The sequence below is a fragment of the Camellia sinensis genome, chromosome 1, assembly GCF_055761805.1.
Source record: "Camellia sinensis isolate YWXY chromosome 1, ASM5576180v1, whole genome shotgun sequence".
Taxonomy (NCBI): Eukaryota; Viridiplantae; Streptophyta; class Magnoliopsida; order Ericales; family Theaceae; genus Camellia; species Camellia sinensis.
In genome coordinates this window covers 40049254-40074607 of record NC_138961.1, presented here as the reverse complement: position 1 = coordinate 40074607, position 25354 = coordinate 40049254, and the positions used below count along the sequence as shown (strand labels likewise).

Below are 25354 nucleotides of genomic sequence, written 5' to 3'. Positions count from 1 at the left end.
ATTTGTTTAGCTTACATGTCCAATTCTCTTTTCGAGCAACTTTGAAACCATCTGGTTGGGACATTTATATCTCCTCTTCAAGATCTCAATGTAAGAAGGCAGTTTTGAAATCGAGTTGGGCGAGCTCGAGATCAAACTATGCAACCAAAGCTAGCAAGATACAAATAGATGTGTGCTTCACAACAGATGAGGATACCTCATTGTAGTCTATTCCTTCCTTCTGGGCATAGCCTTTAGCTACCAATCTAGCTTTGAATCTAATGTTGTCTTTGCCTGGGATGCCTTCCTTCTTGGTGTAAACCCACTTACACCCAATTGCTTTCTTGCCCTTTGAAAGTCGCACCAACTCCCAAGTCTGGTTCTTGTGAAGTGACCTGATCTCTTCCTCCATAGCCTCTTTCCACTTAACATTTTCTGCATTCTGCACGGCTTCTTTGAAAGTACAAGGAACATTGTGCATAGGCCACCATATCGGTCATCCAAGCGGGTTATTTAGTAACCCTTTTTTCCTTTTCTGATTGCAATGGGTTCTGACTGTTGTAGGGCCTCTGGATCTTCATTCTCATCTTAACTCTCTTCAGGATCGTCTTCAGAGCTATCAACTGAGACTTCTTCAAGATGGTTGACTGGCTGAATAATCTTTGTTGGAGTCTCAAACTCCACATGCACTGACTTCTTCAATGCTTCCCTATTCTCTTAAAGATTTGGCTGCTTCAACATTGTAAACTCATCAAAGGTAACGTCTCTTCTAGTGACAACTTTCTTTGATTCAAGGCACCCGAGTCTACATCCCTTGACGCCGTCACTAAAGCCCAAGAAGATAGCTTTCTTGGCTCTAGGATCCAACTTAAATTCTGTAACAGGAAAATAGGATGGACAACCGAAGATACATAGCTGATCATAATCAGTAGCTCGCACTCCTAACCATACCTCCATGGGAGTCTTGCCATCTAGTGCAGCAGCAGGTAGTCTATTGACAAGATGACGAGCATAGTTCATTGCCTCACCCCAAAATGCCTTGCTCAATCCTGAATGTGACAGCATACACCGAAATTTCTCCACCAAAGTGTAGTTCATGCGTTCTGCAACTCCATTTTGCTGTGGCATTCTACTTACTGTGAAATGTTTGACTATCTCTTCATTCCGGCAAACCTCAAAAAAGGGATCTGATGTGTATTCCCTGCCATTGTTAGATCTAAGCTTCTTGATCTTTTTGTCTGTCTAGGTCTCAATCATTTTCTTCCACATAAGAAAGATGTCTAATACTTCATCTTTATGCTTCATTGTGTAAACCCATACTCTTCTTGAGAAATCATCAATGAATGACACAAAGTAGTGTTTACCTCCCAAAGAAGCATTCTTGGAAGGTCTCAAAACATCTGTGTGAACGTAGTCCAAAATCCCTTTGGTACGATGAATGGCAGTACCAAACTTGATTCTTATTTGCTTGCCCAGTACACAATGCTCGCAGAACTCAAGCTTCCCTATTTTGGAGCCTTTCAACAGGCCTTGCTTTACCAATCCTTGTAAAGCCTTTTCTCCAGTATGCTCTAAGCACATATGCCAAAGTTTAGAAGCGTCTGATGCATCATTCTCTAAGCTGGTGGAGGCAGCCACTCTCCCTGTGACTGTAGAGCTGTCTAGGAAATATAAATTTCCCTTTCGCGTACCCTTCATTGCAACAAATGCTCCTCGAACAACTTTGAGGACTCCACCTTCCATAGTTACTCTGTAACCTTTGGAATCTAAAACTCCCACTGAGATGAGATTCTTCGTCAAATCTGGTACATACCGAACATCTTCGAGAATTTTGATTGTTCCATCATGCATCTTCAGTCGAATTGTTTCAATCTCCTTTGTCTAGCAAGCTTGGTCATTGCCCATCAGTACAACTCCTCCATCGAACTCTCGTAAGCTCGAGAACCACTGCTTGTTAGAACACATGTGGTAGGAACATCCGGAATCTAGAATCCATTCATCAGAATGGCCAAGTGATAAAACTGTGAAGGCTGATCCATCACCATTATCTCTATCTCGTGCAACGTTTATATTTTCATCTTTCTTGTCTTTATTGGGACAATCTTTTGCCCAATGCCTCTTCTGGCGACAAGCAACACACTCGTCTTTTGCAAGACGTCTTCTATCAGATGATCTCTCTCTGGATTTTGAGTAAGACTTTCCTCGCCCTGTATATCTTCTGTTATTTGTTCTACCTCTGACTATTAATGCCTCTGATGCTGAGTTCCTATTTACAGATTTATCTTTCCTTCTGAACTCATTATTTACCAAGGCGTTTGAAATATTAACATACTTGATCTTTTCTTTACCGTACAGTAAAGTAGTGGTGAGATGGTCATATGTATAGCGATTTCGGGATTCCCTTTATTGTTCTGTTACATTCCGGACTCGGTTTCGTGGAATTGGTAGTTGTGTCCATCTTGTTGTCGTCCTTTAATTCCATTTGTTTGAGTTTTAGGATGTGTTGGGCTTGGTTGTTACAGGTTGGTAGAGCTTTGGCTCCCATTGCTGTTACCCAGTTTTTGAGTAGTCCGCTCGAGCGGGTAATTTTAAGTTCAAGCGGGGTTTACACCCTTCCAACATTTCGAGTCCCTACAAAACTTTTGCAGGTGTGTTTTCTACGCTCGAGCGGGTTTCTTGCGCTCGAGCGGGTTGAGCTCGAGCGAGCTTGTTGGCGCTCGAGCGGGTAGTACGTCATTGGTGAAAGTTCTGGGAGATGAAAATCTACACTCGAGCGGACTGGTTTTTGCGCTCGAGCGGATGTACTTTATTCTTGTGTCTTGGCGCTCGAGCGGGCCTTCTTGCACTCGAGCGGACCTAGTTTTTTGTTCATGACGCTCGAGCGTTGTGTTTTCCGCTCGAGCGGGAATGTCGTATAACAGAGGGCAGCTGGGCATTTTTGAATCATTTTCTACACTTTCTTTCTCTCTCTCTTACTTTTCCAAAACGCCATTTGAGAGCTTCTCTCTCTAGAAACTCCCTTCTCTCTAGGGTTTGATCTAGTTAGAGTGCTTCCCTCCCCTTTGGCCTTTGTAAAAGTTATGTTGATCGTCGAGGGCTACATTTTTATCCGAGAAACTTGTGGTTTGGAGCATTTTGGTTTTCTTCATTCTCTTCTCTTGGGCTCCGAATTTGAGGTAGGGATTCCTACTCACTACTACGAGTTTTAACCTAGATTTTTGGGCATTTTGTTAAATGGTTGATTTTGGGACTTAGGGTTTCAAAAAGTATAAATGAGGGTTTTGTCGTTTTGATTCTTAAATATGTATTTTGGGTTTCAAAATGGTGTTATTGATGTTGGTTGTTGATATATAGACCATTGGGTCAATATTGGGAAATGGGGTAAAAAAACCCTAATTGGTTGTATAAATTAATTGGTATAATTAATTTTGGAAAATTGTGATTATATGGAATTGAGTTGGGAATAATGAAATTGGCTCATTATATAGTAGAATAGTGGAGTTGAATTTATTAATCACTCACTTTCGAAAACATTGATATTATATCTGTTGAAGCTTTTATTATCTGTTTAGAAACAATTGCTTGGGCTACCAGTAGAGGGTAGTTTTGATTATTGTAGACAATGCATGATGATTAGGCAAACTAAAACTAATCAATTGGATATGTCATAGAGTATGATGGTTGTTAGAATACATTAACGTTATGTATTGATTGATTGTGTATATGACCTATGTGTATATACGTTGTGTGTGTGGGAAGAGATAGGGGATGTACTCCATGGTTTAGGGGAAGATAGGGGATGGACCTCTAAACCGGATGTTGTTTGGGAGGAGATAGGGGATGGACTCCACTGATACAACTCATATGCTTGTCAGTTAACGTGTTGATACAGCTCATATGCTTATCTTTGAAAGTGTTGATATAACTAATATGCATATCTGTTGAAATGTGAATACAGCTTGTATGCTTATCTGTTGAGATGTTGATACAACTAGTATGTTTATCTATTGTGAAATGGGAAACGTTTAATATGAGTCACTGTCTCATATAAGTGGTTGGCCAGGTTTTGAGCCGTTAATGTAAATGGTGAAATTGATAAGAAATGAAAACTGAAATGAAATATGAACATAGTGGTCATGAAATAGAAATGGGGTATGAATTGATTTATGGAAATTGAACATTTATCAATTGCTAATGTCTTAGTTATTGCTCATATTGTGTTTAGCATATCTCTACTGGGCGTTGGATCACCCTTTATGGGACATTATTTTCAGGTGCAGGTAGTATGCCACCTCCAAGGACATAGCTTGGATGATGATGAGAGTTGAAGACTCTTTTTGTTTATTTTGTGTGTATTACATGTATATCAAGCCAAGGGCTTATCTTGTATAGAGTTAGTACTCTTCTTTTGTGTAACCAGGTGTTGACTTGGAAAGCTGTAAGCCCATAAGGCATTTGCTTTTGTTGTTAACATGTAATACGGTTGTAAGAACTACTCTGATGAATGTAAATGGTTGGTTTCTTTTATATCAATGCATGTCTAAAGTGATGGGTTTTATGTATTATTTTGAGGGCGTTACAACTTGGTATCAGAGCGTACCGGGTTCAAATACTTTGGGTACGTGGGAAGTGATTAGTATCACAATGGGTTTGTCTCGTTTGATAGAGACTTAGATGTAGTGTCATATGCTATGTGTTTAATTGATAACATGCTTATGTGACTATGTGGGTATGGAATGTAGTTTCTAGGATGTTGATTGGATTCTTGGGTTTCTGGGAGTCTTGTTAGAAAGGCACTTGATCAATGCTGTTTCTAACCGGAACTCTAGTAACGCCTCGGGACTGTCATTATCCGAAAATGAAATTCGTAATTGCTTATGTGATTATGTGCTTATGTGGAGTGAATTACAGTTGTCCATGCATTAGGACGTGAGTGTTATAGTTTCGGCACATTTGTGAATGTGCTAATGGTCTTGGTTACCTTTATTAGGATGTCAGGACGAGGACGTGGTAGGCGTGGCAGGCAGGAGATGCCTTTACCGGATGATGTTCCGGCACAGCAAGAGGGAGTTGGCCAGGCCAATGTGGCCGAGCCAGCGAGTCAACAGACTATGAGTGCCTTGGCCTGAGAGATAGCAGGAGCTTTGGGTATTCTCAGAGCAGGGAATCAAGAAGAGGCCCACGCAGTTGAGGCAGGGCCTTCCTTCTTGAAGAGGGAATTCTTCTGGTCCAATTCGGACGAGTTTGTTAGGGATCCAAAGGAGCCACTTAAGGCTGACAAGTGGTTGGAACAGATGTATAAGACATTCAAGATGCTTAGCATCGAGGACAAGGCCTTAAAGGTGACCTTGGCATCCTTCCAACTGAAGGGAGATACGGGTCAATGGTGGAAGTACGAGAAAGGCAGTGTTGGGGGTGCATGGGAGGCTTTTGTGAATACCTTCCAGGAGAAGTTTTTATCTTCAGCTGCAAAGGAGAAGCTGAGGGAACAGTTTTGCCAGCTTAAACAGCAGGGCTTGTCAGTGGCCGAGTTTGAGGCTACTTTTACTAGTCTGTCTAGGTTCGCACCTGAACTTGTGGCGTCCGAGGAACGCCGTTGCTTTGAGTTTGAACGGAAGTTGAGGCGTGGACTCAAGCTGAGAGTTGGAGGGTCCTTTATTCGAGAATACAGGCGTTTGGTTGATGCTGCAGTTCATATGGAGATTATGATGCAGGAAGAGGATGAAGGGCAGAGAGGCTCCAAGAGGAGCCAAGATGGTCAGGGTGACGGCAAGAGACAGAGGGGTTCTAACCCTCAGCAGTCTCAGGGTGGTTTGGCTAGATCGACCTTTCCAGTGCCGAGTGCGGGCTCTGGGAGAGGTAGTCAGGGAGGCTTAACTTATTTTGCATGTGGCTAGCTGGGTCACAAGTCTTCGGTTTGCCCGCAGAAGGAAGGGGGTCAGCGAGCTGCTTCTTCTTCAGCTAGACCTCAGGGCCAGAGTCAGGGCATGGGCCAACCTTTGTCTTACTATCAGTGTGGTCAGCCTGGGCACCTGAAGAGGTATTGCCCATAGTTGAGTGCCACTTCAGGAGCATCTGGTTCTAGGCAGACGCAGAGTTATCAGCCAGCTCAGTCTGTGCAGGCCTCAAAGGCCAATTCGGGAGCTTCGTCATCCCAGTCAGTGCAGCAGTCTTTTGCTTCTAGAGGTGAGCAGGTGGATCAGGGGCCTACAGGACGCGTGTATGCTGTTACCGCGCAGGACCTAGTACCGGCTCCATCAGTAGTGAGAGGTACCTTTCTGTTTTGCAACTCGATTGCTAGTGTATTGATTGATACGGGTGCATCTCATTCTTTTGTATCTGCTGCATTCGCATCTGTGTTAGAGTTGGAGTTGGCACAGTTAGCATCTCCTATTTGTGTTGCATCACCTATTGGGGGTGAATTGATTTTGAAACACGGATGTAAAGGTTGTGATATAGAGGTCGCCGACTATAGGCTTCTTTTTCCTTTTGTGGTCATGCCCATGAAGGTTTTGATGTTATTTTGGATATGGACAGGCTATCATCTTACCGGGCTGTTATTGATTGCTACCGTCAGAGGGTCACAGTTTGTACCTTGAGCGGGGAGTGTTTCCATTTCTTGGGGGATCAGGTTGGTAGTGTGTTGCCACCGATGTATGATCCGCGAGGGCGGAATAAGCTTAGTGGTCTACTTGCTAGCTTTATGAGTGGTGAGTGTGATGAGACCCAGATTGTATTGCCGAGGGTGGTTTGTGAGTATTCGGACGTTTTTCCCGAGGATCTCGTCAGTTTGCCACCTCATCGAGAGATAGAGTTCTCTATTGATTTAGTACCCGGTACGACGCTGATTTCTATGGCACCATATCATTTTGCCCCAGCCGAGTTGAGTGAGTTGAAGATTCAGCTCCAGGAATTGCTAGATAAGGGTTTTGTTCGCCCTAGTGTTTCGCGTGAGGAGCACCGGCCCTCTTTGTTAAAAAGAAAGATGATGCCTTGAGATTGTGTATCGATTACCGAAAGTTGAATCGGGCTACAGTTAAGAATAAGTACCCTATGCCCCGTATTGATGATTTGTTTGATCAATTGAAGGGTTCTCGTTGTTTCTCTAAGATAGACTTGAGATCGGGTTACCACCAGTTGAGGGTCAGGGAGGAGGATATCCCTACGACGGCATTCCATACGTGGTATGGCCATTATAAGTTTCTGGTGATGCCATTTGGGCTTACCAATGCACCGACAATCTTTATGGACTTGATGAACCGGATCTTCCGGGAATTCTTAGATCGATTTGTGGTCATTTTCGTGGACGACATTCTTATCTATTCGCCTTCTGAGGACGAGCACGAGGAACACTTGAGAGTGGTGCTTGAATTGCTTAGAGCCCATAGGCTGTATGCCAAGTTTGGGAAGTGTGAGTGCTGGCTAGGAGAGGTCAAATTCTTAGGCCAAGTGGTATCCGGGAAAAGGGTGTCTGTTGATACATCCAAGGTAGAGGTAGTGCAAGATTGGGCACAGCCTAAGAGTGTGTTTGAGATCCGCAGTTTTTTGGGATTAGCTGGGTATTACCGTCGGTTTGTGAAAGATTTCCCCAGGCTAGCTTCGTCGTTGACTAGATTGACGTGGAAAGGGGTCAAGTTTGTGTGGAGTGAGACTTGCGAAAAGTCATTCCAGGAGTTGAAGGTTAGATTGACCACCGCTCCGGTTTTGATTATTTCGGAGAGAGGGTTGGGTTATGCGGTTTATTGTGATGCCTCACGAGAGGGTTTGGGTTGTGTGTTGATGCAAAATGGGAAAGTGGTAGCTTATGGCTCACGTCAGTTGAAAACACACGAGAAGAATTACCCTACACACGACCTAGAGTTAGCAGCAGTGATCTTCACCTTGAAGATTTGGAGGCACTACCTTTATGGTGAGAGGTTTGAGGTGTTCTCGGACCACAAGAGTTTGAAGTATCTGTTTACACAGAGAGACTTAAATTTGAGGCAGAGAATGTGGATGGAGTTCATTGAGGACTATGATTTTGAGTTGCACTATCACCCGGGAAAGGCCAATGTTGTGGTCGATGCCCTTAGTAGGAAACCCATTAGTGATGTAGCTTGTATAGCCATCCAGGAATGGGAGATGTTGGGTGCACTTGGCGAGTTTGATTTGCTTCTGGGCGAATCTGTTGAGGCTGCAGCCTTGTTTTTTGTTGTTGTGCAGCCTATACTCGTGACCCGAGTGTTAGAGGCACAGAGAGGTGACCTTGAGGTAGAATCCCTCCGAGAGAAGATCTCCAGTGGGAAGGTTAAGAAGGGTTTGACGGTGTATCCCGACCTGAGTGTGAGATACCGAGACCGTTTGTTTGTGCCGGAGTCTTGCCGAGAGGAAGTACTCCGAGAGTTCCATCATTCACGCCTAGCGGTGCATCTGGGAGGCACTAAGATGTATCGGGATTTGGGTCGCCAATTTTGGTAGTGGGATATGAAGAGAGATGTGGCTGTTTTCGTGTCTAAGTGCCTTACTTGCCAGCAAGTGAAGGCCGAGCATCAGAGGCCAGCGGGTTTGTTGCAACCCTTGCCTATTGCCGAGTGGAAGTGGGAGCATGTCACTATGGACTTCATTGTAGGTCTTCAGAGGACTCAGCGAGGTAGTGATGCCATTTGGGTGGTTGTAGACCGGTTGACTAAGTCGGCGCACTTCATTCCTATGCGTGTGAGAGATTCGGTAAATCATCTCTCCGACTTGTATGTTCGGGACATAGTGAGATTGCACGGGGTCCCAATGACAATCGTCTCAGATAGAGATCCTCGTTTTACTGCTAGGTTGTGGCAGAGTTTGCAGAGTGCCATGGGCACTAAGTTGACCTTTAGTACGGCTTATCATCCTCAGACTGATGGGCAGTCCGAGCGTACTATTCAGATCCTTGAGGATATGCTTCGAGGGTGTGTCCTTGACTTTAGTGGGACGTGGGAGAGGCATTTGCCCTTGGTGGAGTTTGCCTACAACAACAGTTTTCAGTCTAGCATCGGTATGGCACCGTTTGAGGCCTTGTATGGCCGACCGTGTAGGTCTCCAGTGTGTTGGGCCGAGGTGGGTGATGCACCTCTGTTGGGTCCGGAGTTGGTTAGGGAGAGGACGGAGAAAGTTAAGCTTATCCGTAGGAGGCTTGTTACAGCCCAGAGTCGCCAAAAGAGTTATGCCGACCGTAGGAGGAGGCCTTTGGCGTTTGAGGTAGGTGATCATGTCTTCTTGAAAATATCACCTAGGCGAGGTCTGATGAGGTTCGGGAAGAGTGGGAAGTTATCCCCTCGGTTTATCGGTCCCTTTGAGATCCTTGAGAGGATTGGGGAGATTGCTTATCGTTTAGCTTTGCCACCGCAGTTATCCGGGGTACATGATGTGTTTCATGTGAGTATGCTTTGGAAGTATGAGCCGGATCCGTCCCATGTGTTAGATTGGACCGACTTAGAGGTAGATAAGGATGCCTCGTATAAGGAGAGACCAGTTTGGGTCTTGGATAGGCGGGATCAAGTCTTGCGAGGCAAGACCATTCCCTTGGTAAAGGTTTTGTGGAAACATCATGGAGTGGAGGAAGCCACTTGGGAACGTGAGTTGGAAGTCCGCGAGAAATATCCGAACTTGTTTGTTGATGTGTAACCATGCCTTGGTAATTTTGTAATATCGTTGAACTTTAAGAGCATTATATATGTCTTAAGTTGTAAAACATTGTGAATGTTTTGGTTAATGGAAATTTGTTATAACATTGCATATGTTCAATGTATTGTGGAAATGCAAGCATGATGTTAATGTTGCATGTATTATGGAATTGTGGAAAATGAGTTGAAATTGGTAAATTTCAAAGGAATGCATGTTGATAATGCAGGTTGTTATGTATAATGTGATATGCCTCTTGAAAAGAGATGGGATTGACCGGTAACGGGTCGGATTGTTTAACATTATGTTGTAATATTGTTGGGAATGGAGAAAACTTGTTTTTGATAAACTTGTATTTAATTTCGGGGACGAAATTCTTTAAGGGGGGAAGGTTATAGCGATTCCGGGATTCCCTATACTGTTCTGTTGCATTCCGGACTCGGTTCCGTGGAATTGGTAGTTGTGTCCATCTTGTTGTCGTCCTTTAATTCCATTTGTTTGAGTTTTAGGATGTGTTGGGCTTGGTTGTTACAGGTTGGTAGAGCTTTGGCTCCCATTGCTGTTGCCCAGTTTTTGAGTAGTCCGCTCGAGCGGGTAATTTTACGCTCGAGCGGGGTTTACACCCTTCCAGCATTTCAAGTCCCTGCAAAACTTCTGCAGGTGTGTTTTCTACGCTCGAGCGGGTTTCTTGCGCTCGAGCGGGTTGAGCTCGAGCGGGCTTGTTGGCGCTCGAGCGGGTAGTACGTCGTTGGTGAAAGTTCTGGGAGATGAAAATCTACGCTCGAGCGGACTGGTTTTCGCGCTCGAGCGGATGTACTTTATTCTTGTGTCTTGGCGCTCGAGCGGGCCTTCTTGCGCTCGAGCGGACCTAGTTTTTTGTTCATAACGCTCGAGCGTTGTGTTTTCCGCTCGAGCGAGAATGTCGTATAACAGAGGGCAGCTGGGCATTTTTGAATCATTTTCTACACTTTCTCTCTCTCTCTCTTACTTTTCCAAAACGCCATTTGAGAGCTTCTCTCTCTAGAAACTCCCTTCTCTCTAGGGTTTGATCTAGTTAGAGTGCTTCCCTCTCCTTTGGCCTATGTAAAAGTTGTGTTGATTGTCACGACCCCAAACCGCCCCTAGTAGCTTGGTGCCGTGATGGCCAGTAATCCGTGATTACCAAAGGCCAACTTCCAAAATTCACACACAATCAGAGTATAGATATAGGGGGCTCACAAGTGCGGAAGCAATAATCTAAAATACAAGTGGTCCATAAGAGCAGTGCATAAGTCAAATGAAATGGAATACATCTTTACATATATTTACAACTTGAATACAAATAGAAATGAAGTACAAAAATACATATTACATCTTGGAAAAAGGCTTCTCGAGCCGACATGTTCAAAATACAAAAGCTTCAAGATTGCCGACATCCTCACTGCCGACATAACATGCATACAAAACACACATCTCGGCGTAACCGACTTCTTGCTTGATACCTACATATATACATAGGGAAGGTGAGCTTGGATACTCAGTGAATGGTATGAGTAATAAAGGGGTTAAATGAATGATTCCCGAGGTCTTTCAAAACTTATACATAATATATCTTTGTCAAAACCATACTTATCATAGCTTGTACAAAACATGAGATAAATCTTGTTCATCAACCAAATCTTGGTCTTTCAAAACTTACATACCTAACATGTGTGCTACTAATGCTTATAGTCCCTTAGCACGTACGGACTTCACATGTGTGCTACTAATGCTTATAGTCCCCTAGCACGTACGGACTTCACATATATGCTACTAATGCTTAAAGTCCCCTAGCACGTACGAACTTGTGCCACGATTGCTTAAAGTCCCCTGGCACGTGCGGACTTGTGCCATAATTGCTTAAAGTCCCCTGGCACGTACGGACTTGTGCCACAATTGCTTAAAGTCCCCTGGCACGTACAGACTTTCAAAGATTGTCATCAAAACAAAGCTTACTTGATACATTGCCATCCAAATATACTTGATACATAAAATGGGGATATCATTCATACTTAACAAATACTTTTATCAAAACAAGTCAAGCTTTATCAAAACGTTATAACATAACTTTATTAGAAATACCACTCACATAGTTCTTGAGACGTTGGGATCAAGGCAAAGGTCCAAGTCCTACAACACATGGCAAGCATACTAAACATACTTCTCAAAACAAGTCTAATGTGCATGCAATTAATCTCGGGAAAACATGCTGGAAGTCAAAACACTGTTTTACATGTCAGGAAGACATGCTGGGTACCAACCAGGTCTTTGCCGAGGTCCCACACCTCCTGGCCGAGGTGTGGCTACCTAGGCTTCGGCATGTGGCTGCACGCCGAGGTGCACACAAGACAAACTGAAAGTGTAAGTGATCATGCAAGGTAGGCCAAGGTGAGATACGATGCTTGGCCTAAGTGTGAGGTCTAGGTAAGAGTGATCTCGGCGACTACACTTCAGGAAGTGAGGTCTGGAGATCTGGGTTTCCACCCGTGAAGAACAGGAAGAATATGAACATGAAAATCATGAAAAACATGAATGCTAAAATCATAACTTTATTATAAAAATCTGGGATTTCATGCTATGAGTTTGAAAACATGGACCTGGGTACCCATACTTGTAAATCATGCGAAAACAAACACAAAAACATGGATCTAGGCATGAGCCTTCGGATCAAAACATGACTTTTCTTGAAGAACACATGAATGTCATTTTCTCTTTCTAAAACCGAACTTCAAAGCAATGCATGGCTTACAAATCATATTCAATCATGCAATGCAATAACATAAACATAAAGAACAACATAAGTAGATCAAGAATCTAACCTTAGAACACGGATCTAACGGTTCGATCTCAAGGAATCAAGCTTAGAAATCCACTCTCTCTCAAGAACTCTTCTCCCTCTTCTAGAGCTTCTCTCTCCTCTCCAAAACAAGTATAGAAACAAATGGTAGGTTTCTCTCTCTATCGGCTGACTTAACTCTCAGCTCGGACACGTGGCAGCGGTTGACTGGTTCTCTTCAAAAAGGTGATGGATTGACAAGACAAGATCATGACAAAGCGTATCTAACAAGCTACTCGGTTTGGCACTTCGGCGATGATGACATCGGCTAAGGACAAAGCTTCGGCAACTAAGGTGACAATGACCTCGGCTAGGAAGGACAACACTTGACTAAGTTGTGCCACACCTTGGCCTAGATGTGCCACACCTCGGTCTAGGCCATGCCACTCCAGGACAAGATCACTCAGGTGCAAAGGTAACATCTCGGCCTAGATAATACACATCTCGGCCTTGGTGGTTCACACCTCGGCCTAGATAATGACATCTTGGCCAATATGTCAGGGCGAAGGTGGAGGTCAAACAAAGGGGTTCCAAGATACTTCTAGACTGAAGATGACCTCGGCTTGGAATGATCTAGACGTAACGTAACCTAGGCTTGGCATGACTTCGGCTTAACATAACCTAGGCTTGAGACACCAAGGAAGGAAACAAGCATGCACACAACACTTAGGCAATTCACATAACCACAAAACAAGGCATGGACCTTACTTAGCCAAAACAAGTCATAAACATGCAAATGCAAGCTTAACGAGTCATAATCATACCAATGTTCATGAACATGACTAAGACATAAATGTGGGTTGTTACATTGATCGTCGAGGGCTACATTTTGATCCGAGAAACTTGTGGTTTGGAGCATTTTGGTTTTCTTCATTCTCTTCTCTTGGGCTCCGAATTTGAGGTAGGGATTCCTACTTACTACTATGGGTTTTAACCTAGATTTTTGGGCATTTTGTCAAATGGTTGATTTTGGGACTTAGGATTTCAAAAAGTATAAATGAGGGTTTTGTCGTTTTGATTCTTAAATATGTATTTTGGGTTTCAAAATGGTGTTATTGATGTTGGTTGTTGATATATAGACCATTGGGTCAATATTGGGAACTGGGGTAGAAAACCCTAATTGGTTGTATAAATTAATTGGTATAATTAATTTGGAAAAATTGTGATTATATGGAATTGAGTTGGGAATAATGAAATTGGCTCATTATATAGTAGAATAGTGGAGTTGGATTTATTAATCGCTCACTTTCGAAAACATTGATATTATATTTGCTGGAGCTTTTATTATCTGTTTAGAAACAATTGCTTGGGCCACCGGTGGAAGGTAGTTTTGGTTGTTGTAGACAATGCATGATGATTAGGCAAACTAAAACTAATCAATTGGATATGTCATAGAGTATGATGGTTGTTAGAATACATTAACGTTATGTATTGATTGATTGTGTATATGACCTATGTGTATATACGTTGTGTGTGTGGGAGGAGATAGGGGATGTACTCCACGGTTTAGGGGAAGATTGGGGATGGACCTCTAAACCGGATGTTGTTTGGGAAGAGATAGGGGATGGACTCCACTGATATAACTCATATGCTTGTCAGTTAACGTGTTGATACAGCTCATATGCTTATCTTTGGAAGTGTTGATATAGCTAATATGCATATCTGTTGAAATGTGGATACAACTTGTATACTTATCTGTTGAGATGTTGATACAACTAGTATGTTTATCTATTATGAAATGGGAAACGTTTAATATGAGTCACTGTCTCATATAAGTGGTTGGCCAGGTTTTGAGCCGTTGATATAAATGGTGAAATTGATAAGAAATGGAAACTGAAATGAAATATGAACATAGTGGTCATGAAATGGAAATGGGGTATGAATTGATTTATGGAAATTAAACATTTATCAATTGCTAATGTCTTAGTTATTGCTCATACTGTTTAGCATATCTCTACTGGGCGTTGGCTCACCCTTTATGGGACATTATTTTCAGGTACAGATAGTATGCCACCTCCAAGGACATAGCTTGGATGATGATGAGAGTTGAAAACTCTTTTTGTTTATTCTGTGTGTATTACATGTATATCAAGCCAAGGGCTTATCTTGTATAGAGTTAGTACTCTTCTTTTGTGTAACCAGGTGTTGACTTGGAAAGCTGTAAGCCCATAGGGCATTTGCTTTTGTTGTTAACATGTAATACGGTTGTAAGAACTACTCTAATGAATATAAATGGTCAGTTTCTTTTATATCAATGCATGTCTAAAGTGATGTGTTTTATGTATTATTTTGAGGGCGTTACAATATGCGTTAGGCAAGGAATTTAACAATAACAGTGCTTTATCTTCATCATCAATTTGAACATCCAGGTTTTTCAAATCGGTAAGAATTTTGTTGAAAATGTTCAGGTGCTCGTTCATCGAAATAGCTTTCTTGCAGTCAAAATGAAACAACCTCTTCTTCAAGTAGGGCCGGTTCTCAATGCTCTTTGTCATGAACTTGTCTTCCAGCGCCTTCCAAAGCTCCTTCGCAGTATCATATTCTGTGAAGGTGTACTTCTTCTCTTTTGCAAGGCAAAGTCAGATGGAACTACAGGCCAGGAGATTCACTTTCTCCCATTCTATTTCATCCAATTCATCTGGTTTGTCTCCTAGAGTGAAGTGCAGGTTCATCTAGACAAGCATATCTTTAACTTTGCATCTCCACATGTCGAAGTTGCTACTTTTATCAAACTTTTCTACCATGAACTTAGCATGGGACATTGGGGTCTAATGCCTAGAGTTGCTTGTAGTCGTCGAGTTACTTGTGGACTCAGTTGATCTCGTCTCTGTAGGTTCTTCCAATGACACTATTCAATAATCTCCACTACAAACAATAACAAACACTTGAAATGCCCGGAACACGGCAAATTCTAAGCTACCAAGAACTTCACTAAAAATTCGGGTCCGAATCTCAAAAAACGGAATCTGCGGTGGTGTCCAGAACGGTTGATTTAGCTAGGAAAGCACTTTCTCCACTTCTCTAGAGACTTCAATGAAATTTCTTCAAATCCAAGGGCCAAATTGCAACTTTCCAAAACTCTAGGGACCTTACTGCAACTAATAGAAGTTTTAGGGGCTAAATTGTAATTTTAGCAAGATCAGGGACTGAAATGTAATTTACCAAAATTTTAGGGCCTCCCTGCAATTTTAGAAAAATGGCTAACTGGAATGATAATGTGGCAGATGTGCTGACGTGTGTTGATGATGTGGCGGGTGAGCTGTTGATGACATGGCTCAACACGTGGTAATGACTTGGCAGCCACGTGGTTCAGACGTGGCAGTGACTAGGCTGACACCTGGCGTTGGCGTGGCAGCTTCCAAAAATAATTTGGAAATTTATTTGTGATAAGCTTTGAACCCTTGCCCTAAAGGGTTTTAACCAAGGCTCTAACCACTCTGCCAGGTGTTAACTTGTGCTATGCTGGTGCACAAGTGAATACTTAAAGCCTTTAGGACAAGTTGACTTCTTCAGCCTTTGCTTCTTCACCGGACTGAACTTTCCGGCAAGTCTCCGGCAGAAATCCGGCAAGCGTATGATAGCGCGTGAAGTGTCTTCGTGGGTTGGTCTTTCTGGGTTTGAACACCTCTTATCGAAGCGGTCGTCCTGGTAGGCTGAAAACTCGATTTTGACAACTTTGAAATTTTCAGTTTACAAAAAAAAAAAAAAAAAAAAAAAAGACGTTTTGTTTTTCGCACAACGCTCTGATACCAATTTGTTGTGCCTAGGAGGCAGAAAACAATCACACACAAGCACACAAGTAAGAACACACAAAGATTTACGTGGTTTAGCAAATCGCCTACGTCCACGGGCAGCCAAATTCACTAAATTTGGAAGAATTACACACTCTATAATTCGCTCTCTGCTCTGTATTCTCTCTTCAACTCACTACACTGAACCCCTTCCATTCACTAACCATTTATAGATGCAATGGGAGGGCCGAAGTCTTCAACAAGTCACCGACAACATTCATGGCAACCACCAATAGTTAGCCACCCTATCGTGGATAGCTCGGCTGAATGTCTAGCTTCTTCATTTTTTCTTCAATTACCAGCCATCTTTGACAAAGCAAACAAAGCAAATCTGAGCCAATCTTCAACAGAACTTAGCCTCCTATCCAGTCTGCAAACTTTAAACCAGAACAATAACTCTCTGGAAGGAGAAATTCCAGCCAACCTCTCTCACTACTCCAGCCTGACGTTCCTTGGTTTGGCTAACAACAACCTTGTAGGCAAAGTTCCCCAGGAGCTCAGTTTCCTGTCAAAGCTCAAGCATCTCGTTATTCAAAAGAACAATTTAACAGGAGGGATCCCTTCTTTCCTCGTGAACCTGACAGCTCTGGAGGTTATATCTGCAGCTCAAAATGCTTTCAGTGGAAGTATCCCAGATGAATTGGGTCAACTGAGAAACATTAGTTATTTTGCATTGGGTGAGAGCAACCTAACTGGTATGATCCCTACCTCCACTTATAACCTATCCTTTCTTACTGTTTTCTCTTTGACTATAAATCAACTTCGAGGCAATTTTCCTCCAAGCCTCAGCCAAATGCTTCCTCAACTTCAAGCAATTCAGTTATATGACAACCAATTGACTAGGCCCCTCCCACTCTCACTATCCAATGCGTTAGAATTGGAATATATTGACATAGGAATTAACTATTTCAATGGGAAAATATCAATTGATTTTGGACGCCTAACACATAAGTGGTTCATAAATCTACATTCCAACAATTTTGGAAGTGGGGAGCTTAATGAAATGGATTTTTTTGGCTCTCTGGCCAATTGTAGTAATTTGGAAGTATTGGATCTGTTTGGTAATAAATTGAGGGGAGTGTTACCAGATCATGTTGGCAATCTTTCAACTAAACTCGATTATTTAGCACGTATAGAGTCATCCCATCAATAATCGGTAATCTTGTCAATTTAACATACTTAGCTGTACATGATAATCAACTCACTAGCACACTTCCCACCATTGCTGGTAATTTTTAAATGCTCCAAAGACTGCTGCTTAGTTCTAATCAACTATCAGGAGAAGTTCCTAATTCTATGGGAAACCTGTCACTATTGAATGAACTTCACTTGGATAATAATAGATTACAGGGAATCATACCATCACACATTGGAAATTGCCAGAGTTTAATATTAAACCTATCTCAAAATAACTTTAGCGGTACCATACCTAAACAACTTTTCAGTATTTCCTCTCTCTCAATTTCACTAAATCTAGGTTGGAATAGTTTGTTCGGATCCCCCCCTTCAGAGGTTGGCAACCTAAAGAATTTGGCCGAACTGGATATCTCTGAGAATAAATTGCCTGGTGAAGTTCCAAGTACCCTTGGGAGCTGCACTAGTCTCCAAAACCTATCCTTGGAGGGTAACTTGCTTCAAGGGTCTATTCCTTCATCATTGAGTTCCTTAAGAGGTATTCAATACTTCGATCTTTCTCATAACAACTTATCAGGACAGATTCCCAAATTCTTGGAGCAGATTCCCCTCATGTATTTAAATTTATCATCTAATAATTTTGAGAGTGAGGTTCCAAGCATAGTAATTTTCTCACATGCAAGTGCAATATCAGTTTCTAGGAATAATAGGCTCTGTGGGGGCATTTCTGCACTACAGCTACCAAAATGCACCATCCAAAGATCAAAGAATCAAAAAAATGTCCATTACAGTCATATTAATTATCTCTACAGCATGTATGCTTGTTGGAGTAATAATTGTGTCAGCATTTCTGCTCTGCTGGTTTAAGAGGAAAAGGAAAGTTGGTCCTATGGATCATTGTTGAGGTCATTCATGAAAGTTTCTTACAAAATACTCCTTAAAGCAATTGAAGGGTTTCTTCAGAAAATTTGATTGGTGTGGGTGGTTTTGCTTCTGTGTACAAGGGAATCCTTGATTAAGATGGATCAGTTGTCGCTGTCAAAGTTGAAAAATCTAGAAATCCCCTAGATGTTGATTTGTGATTATGTATCAATTTTAAGCAGAATATAACAATCCCAATCAAACAATCAAGACAAAGAAACACAACGATTTTACGTAGAAAAAACCACAATTGGACACCTCCAACTGTGATCAAAAACCACGGGCAACAGCCACAAAACAATCCACTAAGAAGATTTAAAGGAATTACACAGGTATACTCTCAATTACCTAGCGAATCCACGCCTAATTGAACCAACCTCTATGTGCCTCTTCCAACCCGTCTTCACCTTGGAATTGTCTTTACGATGAGCTACCCCGGAATCCACCAAAGCTTCAGGCTCGAATTCTTCAGAATCCACCGAAGAACAACTCTCTTTTTTGTAGAACAAAACACAACCTTTGATGTACTCTCTTTAAACCATGAGTTGAATACTCAATAAAACATCAAAGAAAACTCACAAAGTATCCCCAGATATAAACCCTAGAATCCAAAAAGAAGATCTGGAGTAGTAATCCTAAAATCTGACCCAACACGCGAATTTATAGAATCTGTCCCGCGATCTTCGCTCGAGCGCCCAACAGCCCGCTCGAGCGTCTTCAGAAAAATATGCGCGTGATATAACAGAGGTCCGCTCGAGCGCCATAAAGCCCGCTCGAGCGCAAAATCACATATCTCAGTACTTTTGCAGGCGACCAAAACTGCTGGAACCAGGGATTCTCCGCTCGAGCGGGGGAAGGTCCGCTCGAGCGGACAGGCAACTTGGAATGCATTTTTGCATTTTGCTTCAGGGGCGCTGCCCCTCGACCCCGCCGTGGCGCTGCCCCGGACCCGCCAAGGGGCGCTACCCCCTGGACCCCCGCGAGCTGACCGGGCAGCTCGATCCCCGTCATAATCAGCGAAGTGACAATCTTGAAAGTATTAGCATCACAAACTTCTCTGAAAAGCACAATTCGGGTTGGATTCGCATCTAAACACTCATAGCCTCACTGAAATAAAAGTGCGAAAATAAATACAACTGAAAGGAGTTTTGTCAAACGGGATTGCCAAGAATAAAACCTAACAAAAGTATTTAATCTACAATCTTGAGGAGCCTCAAAGAGTTTCTTCGCAGAGTGTTAAACCTTTAGAAATATTCAACATAGGAACATCATAAAGATCATAACTGCTTGCTCAACTATTGATTTTCAAGGTAATGATTTTAAAGCTCTAGTGTATGAGTTCATGCCAAATGGGAGTCTCAAGAAGTGGCTGCATTCAAGTCCAGAAACAGATAACAGAGAAGAGAAGCAACAAAGACTCAGCCTTGTTCAAAGAATAAACATTGCTATAGATGTGGCGTGTGTGCACTTGATTATCTTCATCACCACTGTCAAACGCTGATCATTCATTGTGATCTGAAGCCAAGAAATGTTCTTCTTGACCATGACATGACAGCCCATGTTTGTTATTTTGGTTTAGCTAGGTTTCACACCAAGCTCAGTAATCCAAACCATAGCAGTTCTATTGGAGTAAGGGGAACTATTGGATAAGCAGCTCTGGATAACTTTTTTATCAAAACTAATGCTAATTTTTCCAATGATTAAATTTTAATTATGTCTAATGTTTTCCCTAAAATTTCATTGCAGAGTATGGTCCAGGAGGTGAGATGTCCCCAAATGGTGATATCTATAGTTATGGGATCTTGTTATTGGAGATGACGACAGTAAGGACCAACTAACGGTATATTTGGAGGAGACCTTAACCTTCACAACTTTGCTAGGATGGCCTTGCCTGATCATGTTATTGAAATTGTGGACCCGATACTATACAAAGTAACAAAGTAATAAAATCAACACTCGTCATGTCATACACCTGATATTAATGGTGATTTTAAATTATCATAATGATTTTTTGTGCTTGAACTAGGTGAATTTTGTTAGTGCCCGAAACTAATCTAGAATGAGTTTATATTTATGCCCTTGAAATCTCATTTTTACAGGACAATATGAAGCTTGATGCTTATCAAAACAGTGAGAAATGGCGTGGAACACTCATTTAAAAAGGAAGAGGATTATGATTGTACTTTTATCTTCAAACTGGGATCCTTTATGTCACAAAATTGTATAAATAATTTGACTCCCAGATTATTTCCCATTTAGTCCATATGAGAATGATAATGTAATGTCCATGTGTGGTTTGATTTTGCGTACCTTTTAATTTTTCTATCCGATGATACCATGCAACACTTTGTCATAAATAAGGGAAACGTGATAAATAATTATTAATAATAAATGAACTTTATGAGTATTAAAGGAATTAATAATAAACTATTGCTACCACAAGATCCACAATAGTTTGGGTTGGAGTTAGATATTTGATTTCCTTGCCTTTCATATAAGGTCTAGTTTAAATGACTGACTATTCAACTGTAAGGGCTGATCAATTGTTTACTTATTCCATTGGTTCGTCAAATCCTGTAATTAATAAGTAATACCAGAGGAGATCACGCTACAAGTTGTTTAAAATTTCAAGCTTGACAATGGTAACAATAAGTAGAAGAAAAACAATTTGAGCCAAAAAAATGTTGTGAGAGCCCATATGGAATATATAATTATGAGGACATTTTTGGCAAAAATGAATTCGTTACACACACTTTTTAGTGTGTGAACAATACACAAAACTTGATTGGCCCAAATATGTGAACTTCATACCCAAAAAGTTTAATGATGACTCCACCCAAAGTGCTTTGATCTCTCTCCCTCTGCTAGTAGCCTTTGTGAGGGCATGGAAGGACTACAGCTGCGTCGATGCTCATACACAAAAACAAATCACAGAATAGATCACGAAAAACTTACAATAGTGTCCCATATCCCACACAGAGCCCCACCCTTTTCCATAAAAGAACTCAATTTGTCCAATAATGATTTTAAGGGTAAGTTACCAACGAAGGGAGTTTTCTCAAATGTAAGTGCAATATCAATTATAGGCTTTGTGGCAATATTTCTGAATTACAACTACCCAACTGCACCACCAAGAAACCAAAACTTAAAATGCCCCTATCGCATATATTAGCAATTATAGTAGCTTCTACACTTGTTGGAGTAACCTTGGCATCATTCTTCGTAATTTGTTGGTTCAAGAAGAAAAACAGTTTCATTGCTAAAAGAATTCTTTGAACGTCTCTTATGAAAAACTCAATGCAACAAATGGTTTCTCTTCTTCGAATCTTATTGGTTTTGGTAGTTTTGGCTCTGTATATAGAGGAATTCGAATCTTATTAGTTGCCGCTCTCACAACACTTAACCTTCAAAATCGTGGAGCTACCAAGAGTTTTGTGGCAGAGTGTGAAACCTTGAGAAATATTTGACGTCGAAACTTGGTCAGAATCATAACTTCTTGTTCCAGTATTGATTTTCAAGGAAATGAATTTCTTCAGTTCAAAAAAAAAAAAAAAAAAAAGAAATAAGTTCAAAGCTCAAGTTTATGAATTCATGCCTAATGAGAGTCTAGAAGTGGTTGTATTCTAGTCTAAAAACGAATAATCAACAAAATGAGGTCCGGAGACTCAACATTCTACATAGCATAATCATTTCAATAAACTTAGATTGCTTATATTGGACTCCACATATACCCCCACAGATGTCAATAGACTTCATTGAATAGCCTAAGAAAATACAAAACAATAGGAGTTGGCAAGAGGCCAAGTCACAATTACCACCAAAGCACCAGCATAAATGCATTACACAGGAACTACACTTGGGAACTAAATTTCTTGTCAGCATCCAGGACTTAATAACATCCTGCTGCAATTCATGATAGTGCCAGTACCCAAAAAAGGCATAATTAGAGGTAGGTTAATTTTAGTTTTAGTCCCTAAAGTACGAGCTTTATGTAATTTTGATCCTCAATATTTAAATTGTGTCAATTTAATTTCCAACGTATAAAAGTTTTTCAATTTGGCTCTCAATATTTAAATTATGTCAATCTACTCTCCAATGTATAAAAAGTGTTTCGATATGTCAAAATAACAAATAACTCACTTTGGAGACGAAAAATGTATTTAACCCTTAGTATATGCAATTAATGCACCAGAAGCCTTAGCAATTGTCATGTTGCATGTAATGGATGCAAGCATTATTAGTTTCTTCTATGCAACCACAAAATATATTATCACTCATCACACAGTCTAAAGGGTGGACTATCAATTCCAGGACTGTCCATCGTGGGCAAGTTATGCAAGCAAGTTGAGCAATGGAAACAATGCACACTTTCTATTTTGTTTTCCCACACTGGCGAAATTGAAAAAAAAATAAATAAATAAAAAAAGAGAGGAAAGGAAAAAAAGAAGCCAAATTAATTCACGTGCATTACAGTCCTAAATAAAAAATCCACATGCAAATAATTATAAAAAATCCACACAAATTCACAATGACTAATATCTGCAAATAATATATTTTCATAAATTAGAGCACAACAAAGACTAGAGATTTTCATTGAAGCACCAAACCAATGAAAAATAGCATCAAGCATAGAATTAAGAATTGATTTATCGCATATACACGTACAAACATAAATAAATTGAATTCAAGGAGAGAACAACACAACACAAATTAGGGCAATAAGTATAATTACGGGTAACTGAGCGCAACAACTACAACAGTGAAAAGCCATAATTAAGATTGCTAAGTAGCTTAAACAATTACATCCCTAACTGATAATTAGGGCCCAATAAATATATCCTCAAATAAATTAGGGCTAAAAAATTATGGCAAAGAAATTTGAGAAAACAACTATAGTCTTCCATTATTAAAATTTGATAAACAAATAAAGCCTTCGTTTGAGATATGGGTTGACTTTTTGACTTTTTAGTTATTTTAGTCTATAGCGAAAAAGCCTCGTTAAGGATAGCTTTTTGACTTTTTTGACTTTTGTGAGAAAAAAAGTGAAATGATTATAGTTTGGATATGAAATTTTGTCTTATTGGTATTTTAGCATATTTTTATCTTTTTGTGACTAAAATGGCTATAATAGCTCCAAACCAATATGCCAAACATAGTTGAGAGTGAAGAAGAAGAACTCACAGATTGATTTCACTGGACCAATATCCGATTAGGGATTTATGTTCAAGGATAAATTCAAATAAAATTGTACTTAAAAAAAAACATTTACATACAAATCTCATTTTGTGAACTTATACTCCATTAAATTTTAGATAAGATTTTTTTAGGGGGTTGCTATTAGCACCTATCTCTTTACTTTGGACCCCCCACTCTTTCATTTTTTTTTTAATTCCAATTTTGTCCAAACATGAAGTTCCATTTCTACCCTCATTCCTAACTTTTAACCCTAATTTCTCAAACCCTAACCCTAATTCTCCATCGCCTCTGGCCGCCGCCGCCCACCCTCGCCGCCAGTGAACATGCTTCTCTTGCCTCAGACTGGGTCTCTCTTTCTATTTGTTCTAATGTCAGTTCCAGTTGGTAACTCGAAACCAAGGCGGCTCGAATGGCCCGAATCCAAAATGATGTCATTTTGGAATTATTTATTTATTTTTTCTTCTCTCTTTGAAGATGAACACAGAGAGAGAAGGAAACTGAGAAGATGAACACAGAGAGAGAAGAAGAATCTGAGAGAGAAGAGGGCATTCATCAACACAACAACAACAACAACACATTCATCAACAACGCAACATCATACATTCAACAACACAACATCATAATTTTTTTCGAATCTGAAAAAAAAAAAAAATTCAACTACACAACATCATGCATTCATCAACAACAACGAACAATCACCAAAAATAAGTAAATAAATAAATAATTAATTAATTAAAATTAAAATGTCGAATTTGAAAATAAAATAAAATAAAATCCAGCAACACATCATCATCAACAACAACAATAATCAACGAATCATCAACATTTTCATCTTCAGATCCAGATCCAATAAAAATAAAATAAAATAAAATAAGTAGAGAGAATAGAGGCGAGAGACCCATCGGCAGATTCGCCGTCATTACCATCCGTTGTGTGTGTATACACAGATCTGTGTATACACACACAGATCTTCCTTGTCTTCATCCTCCTCTATCACCGTTCTCTCTTCCTCTTCTTTTCTTCTCCTTCTCCCTTCCTCTTCTCTCTTTCTCTGTTCTCATTCTCTTTCTTTTCTCTCTCTCTCTCTGTATTCGAATGGAAGAAAGAAAAAAAAAAAAAAAGAGGACGTTCTGGGTTTCGAGCCAATTCGGGCCACTGAATTTCGAGCAATCAAGTATTATTCCTCTGAGAGCTTTGCAGGTTTGTTTCTCACTCAACCCAAAATCGAAGATCATCAAAATCATACTCTCAATTCCATTACGACAACTGATCAAACAGATGGCATACATGGATACCCTAACCCTGATCCTAGACCTAGGGTTTTCAAACTCAAAGCACAGATATGGAGAGAGAAGCAGATTCAAGATCTACAGTTTTCAAAACCTAGATCGCGACGTCATCAGCTGTTCGTTAGTATCGGTGATTCCAAAAGGGGTAAGGGCATTGCTGTGAGGGTTTGCATAGGATGGAGAGATGGAGAGAAGATGGAAAGTGGTAGGGAAGAGGCGAAAGGGTCAGGAGACCCACCGCCGCCGGGGATGAATTGGGCTAAAGTTATGATTCACGATGGGATGAAGCAAAAAAAGAAGAGGCGAAGATAAAGGAGGGTTTCGGAAGGGGGTGGCGACAAAGATGAGGTAGTTGACACAAAAGCCAGCTTGGGAAAGGATGATCATGGAGTCGACGGTGAGGCAACCGAGGGGACTGTTGACGACAAAGCCAAGGTCGTCAAAGGAGAGATTTTTCTCCTTCTCTTCTCTACTGTAATTGATATATATATATATAGAGAGAGACAGAGACAGAGACAGAGAAGATGAAAGAGATGATGATGATAAGTTTTGGG

The 25354-nt window shown here is 40.9% G+C and overlaps 1 protein-coding gene and 1 pseudogene across 1 annotated transcript; both read right to left on the bottom strand.

Moving 5' to 3' along the window:
* Positions 1-696: 696 nt before the first annotated feature.
* Positions 697-1107, bottom strand: LOC145791354 (putative mitochondrial protein AtMg00710). Its single transcript, XM_082871725.1, has one exon. It carries the CDS (start codon positions 1105-1107, stop codon positions 697-699), a length of 411 nt encoding a protein of 136 aa, XP_082727851.1.
* A 114-nt stretch (positions 1108-1221) lies between these two features.
* Positions 1222-1830, bottom strand: LOC145791310 (putative mitochondrial protein AtMg00300 pseudogene; annotated as a pseudogene).
* Between the last annotated feature and the right edge of the window lie 23524 nt (positions 1831-25354).

Excerpts from the sequence above, each read along its gene's own strand:
- LOC145791354 (XM_082871725.1), bottom strand. The coding sequence starts at position 1,107 with ATGCCACAGCAAAATGGAGTTGCAGAACGCATGAACTACACTTTGGTG.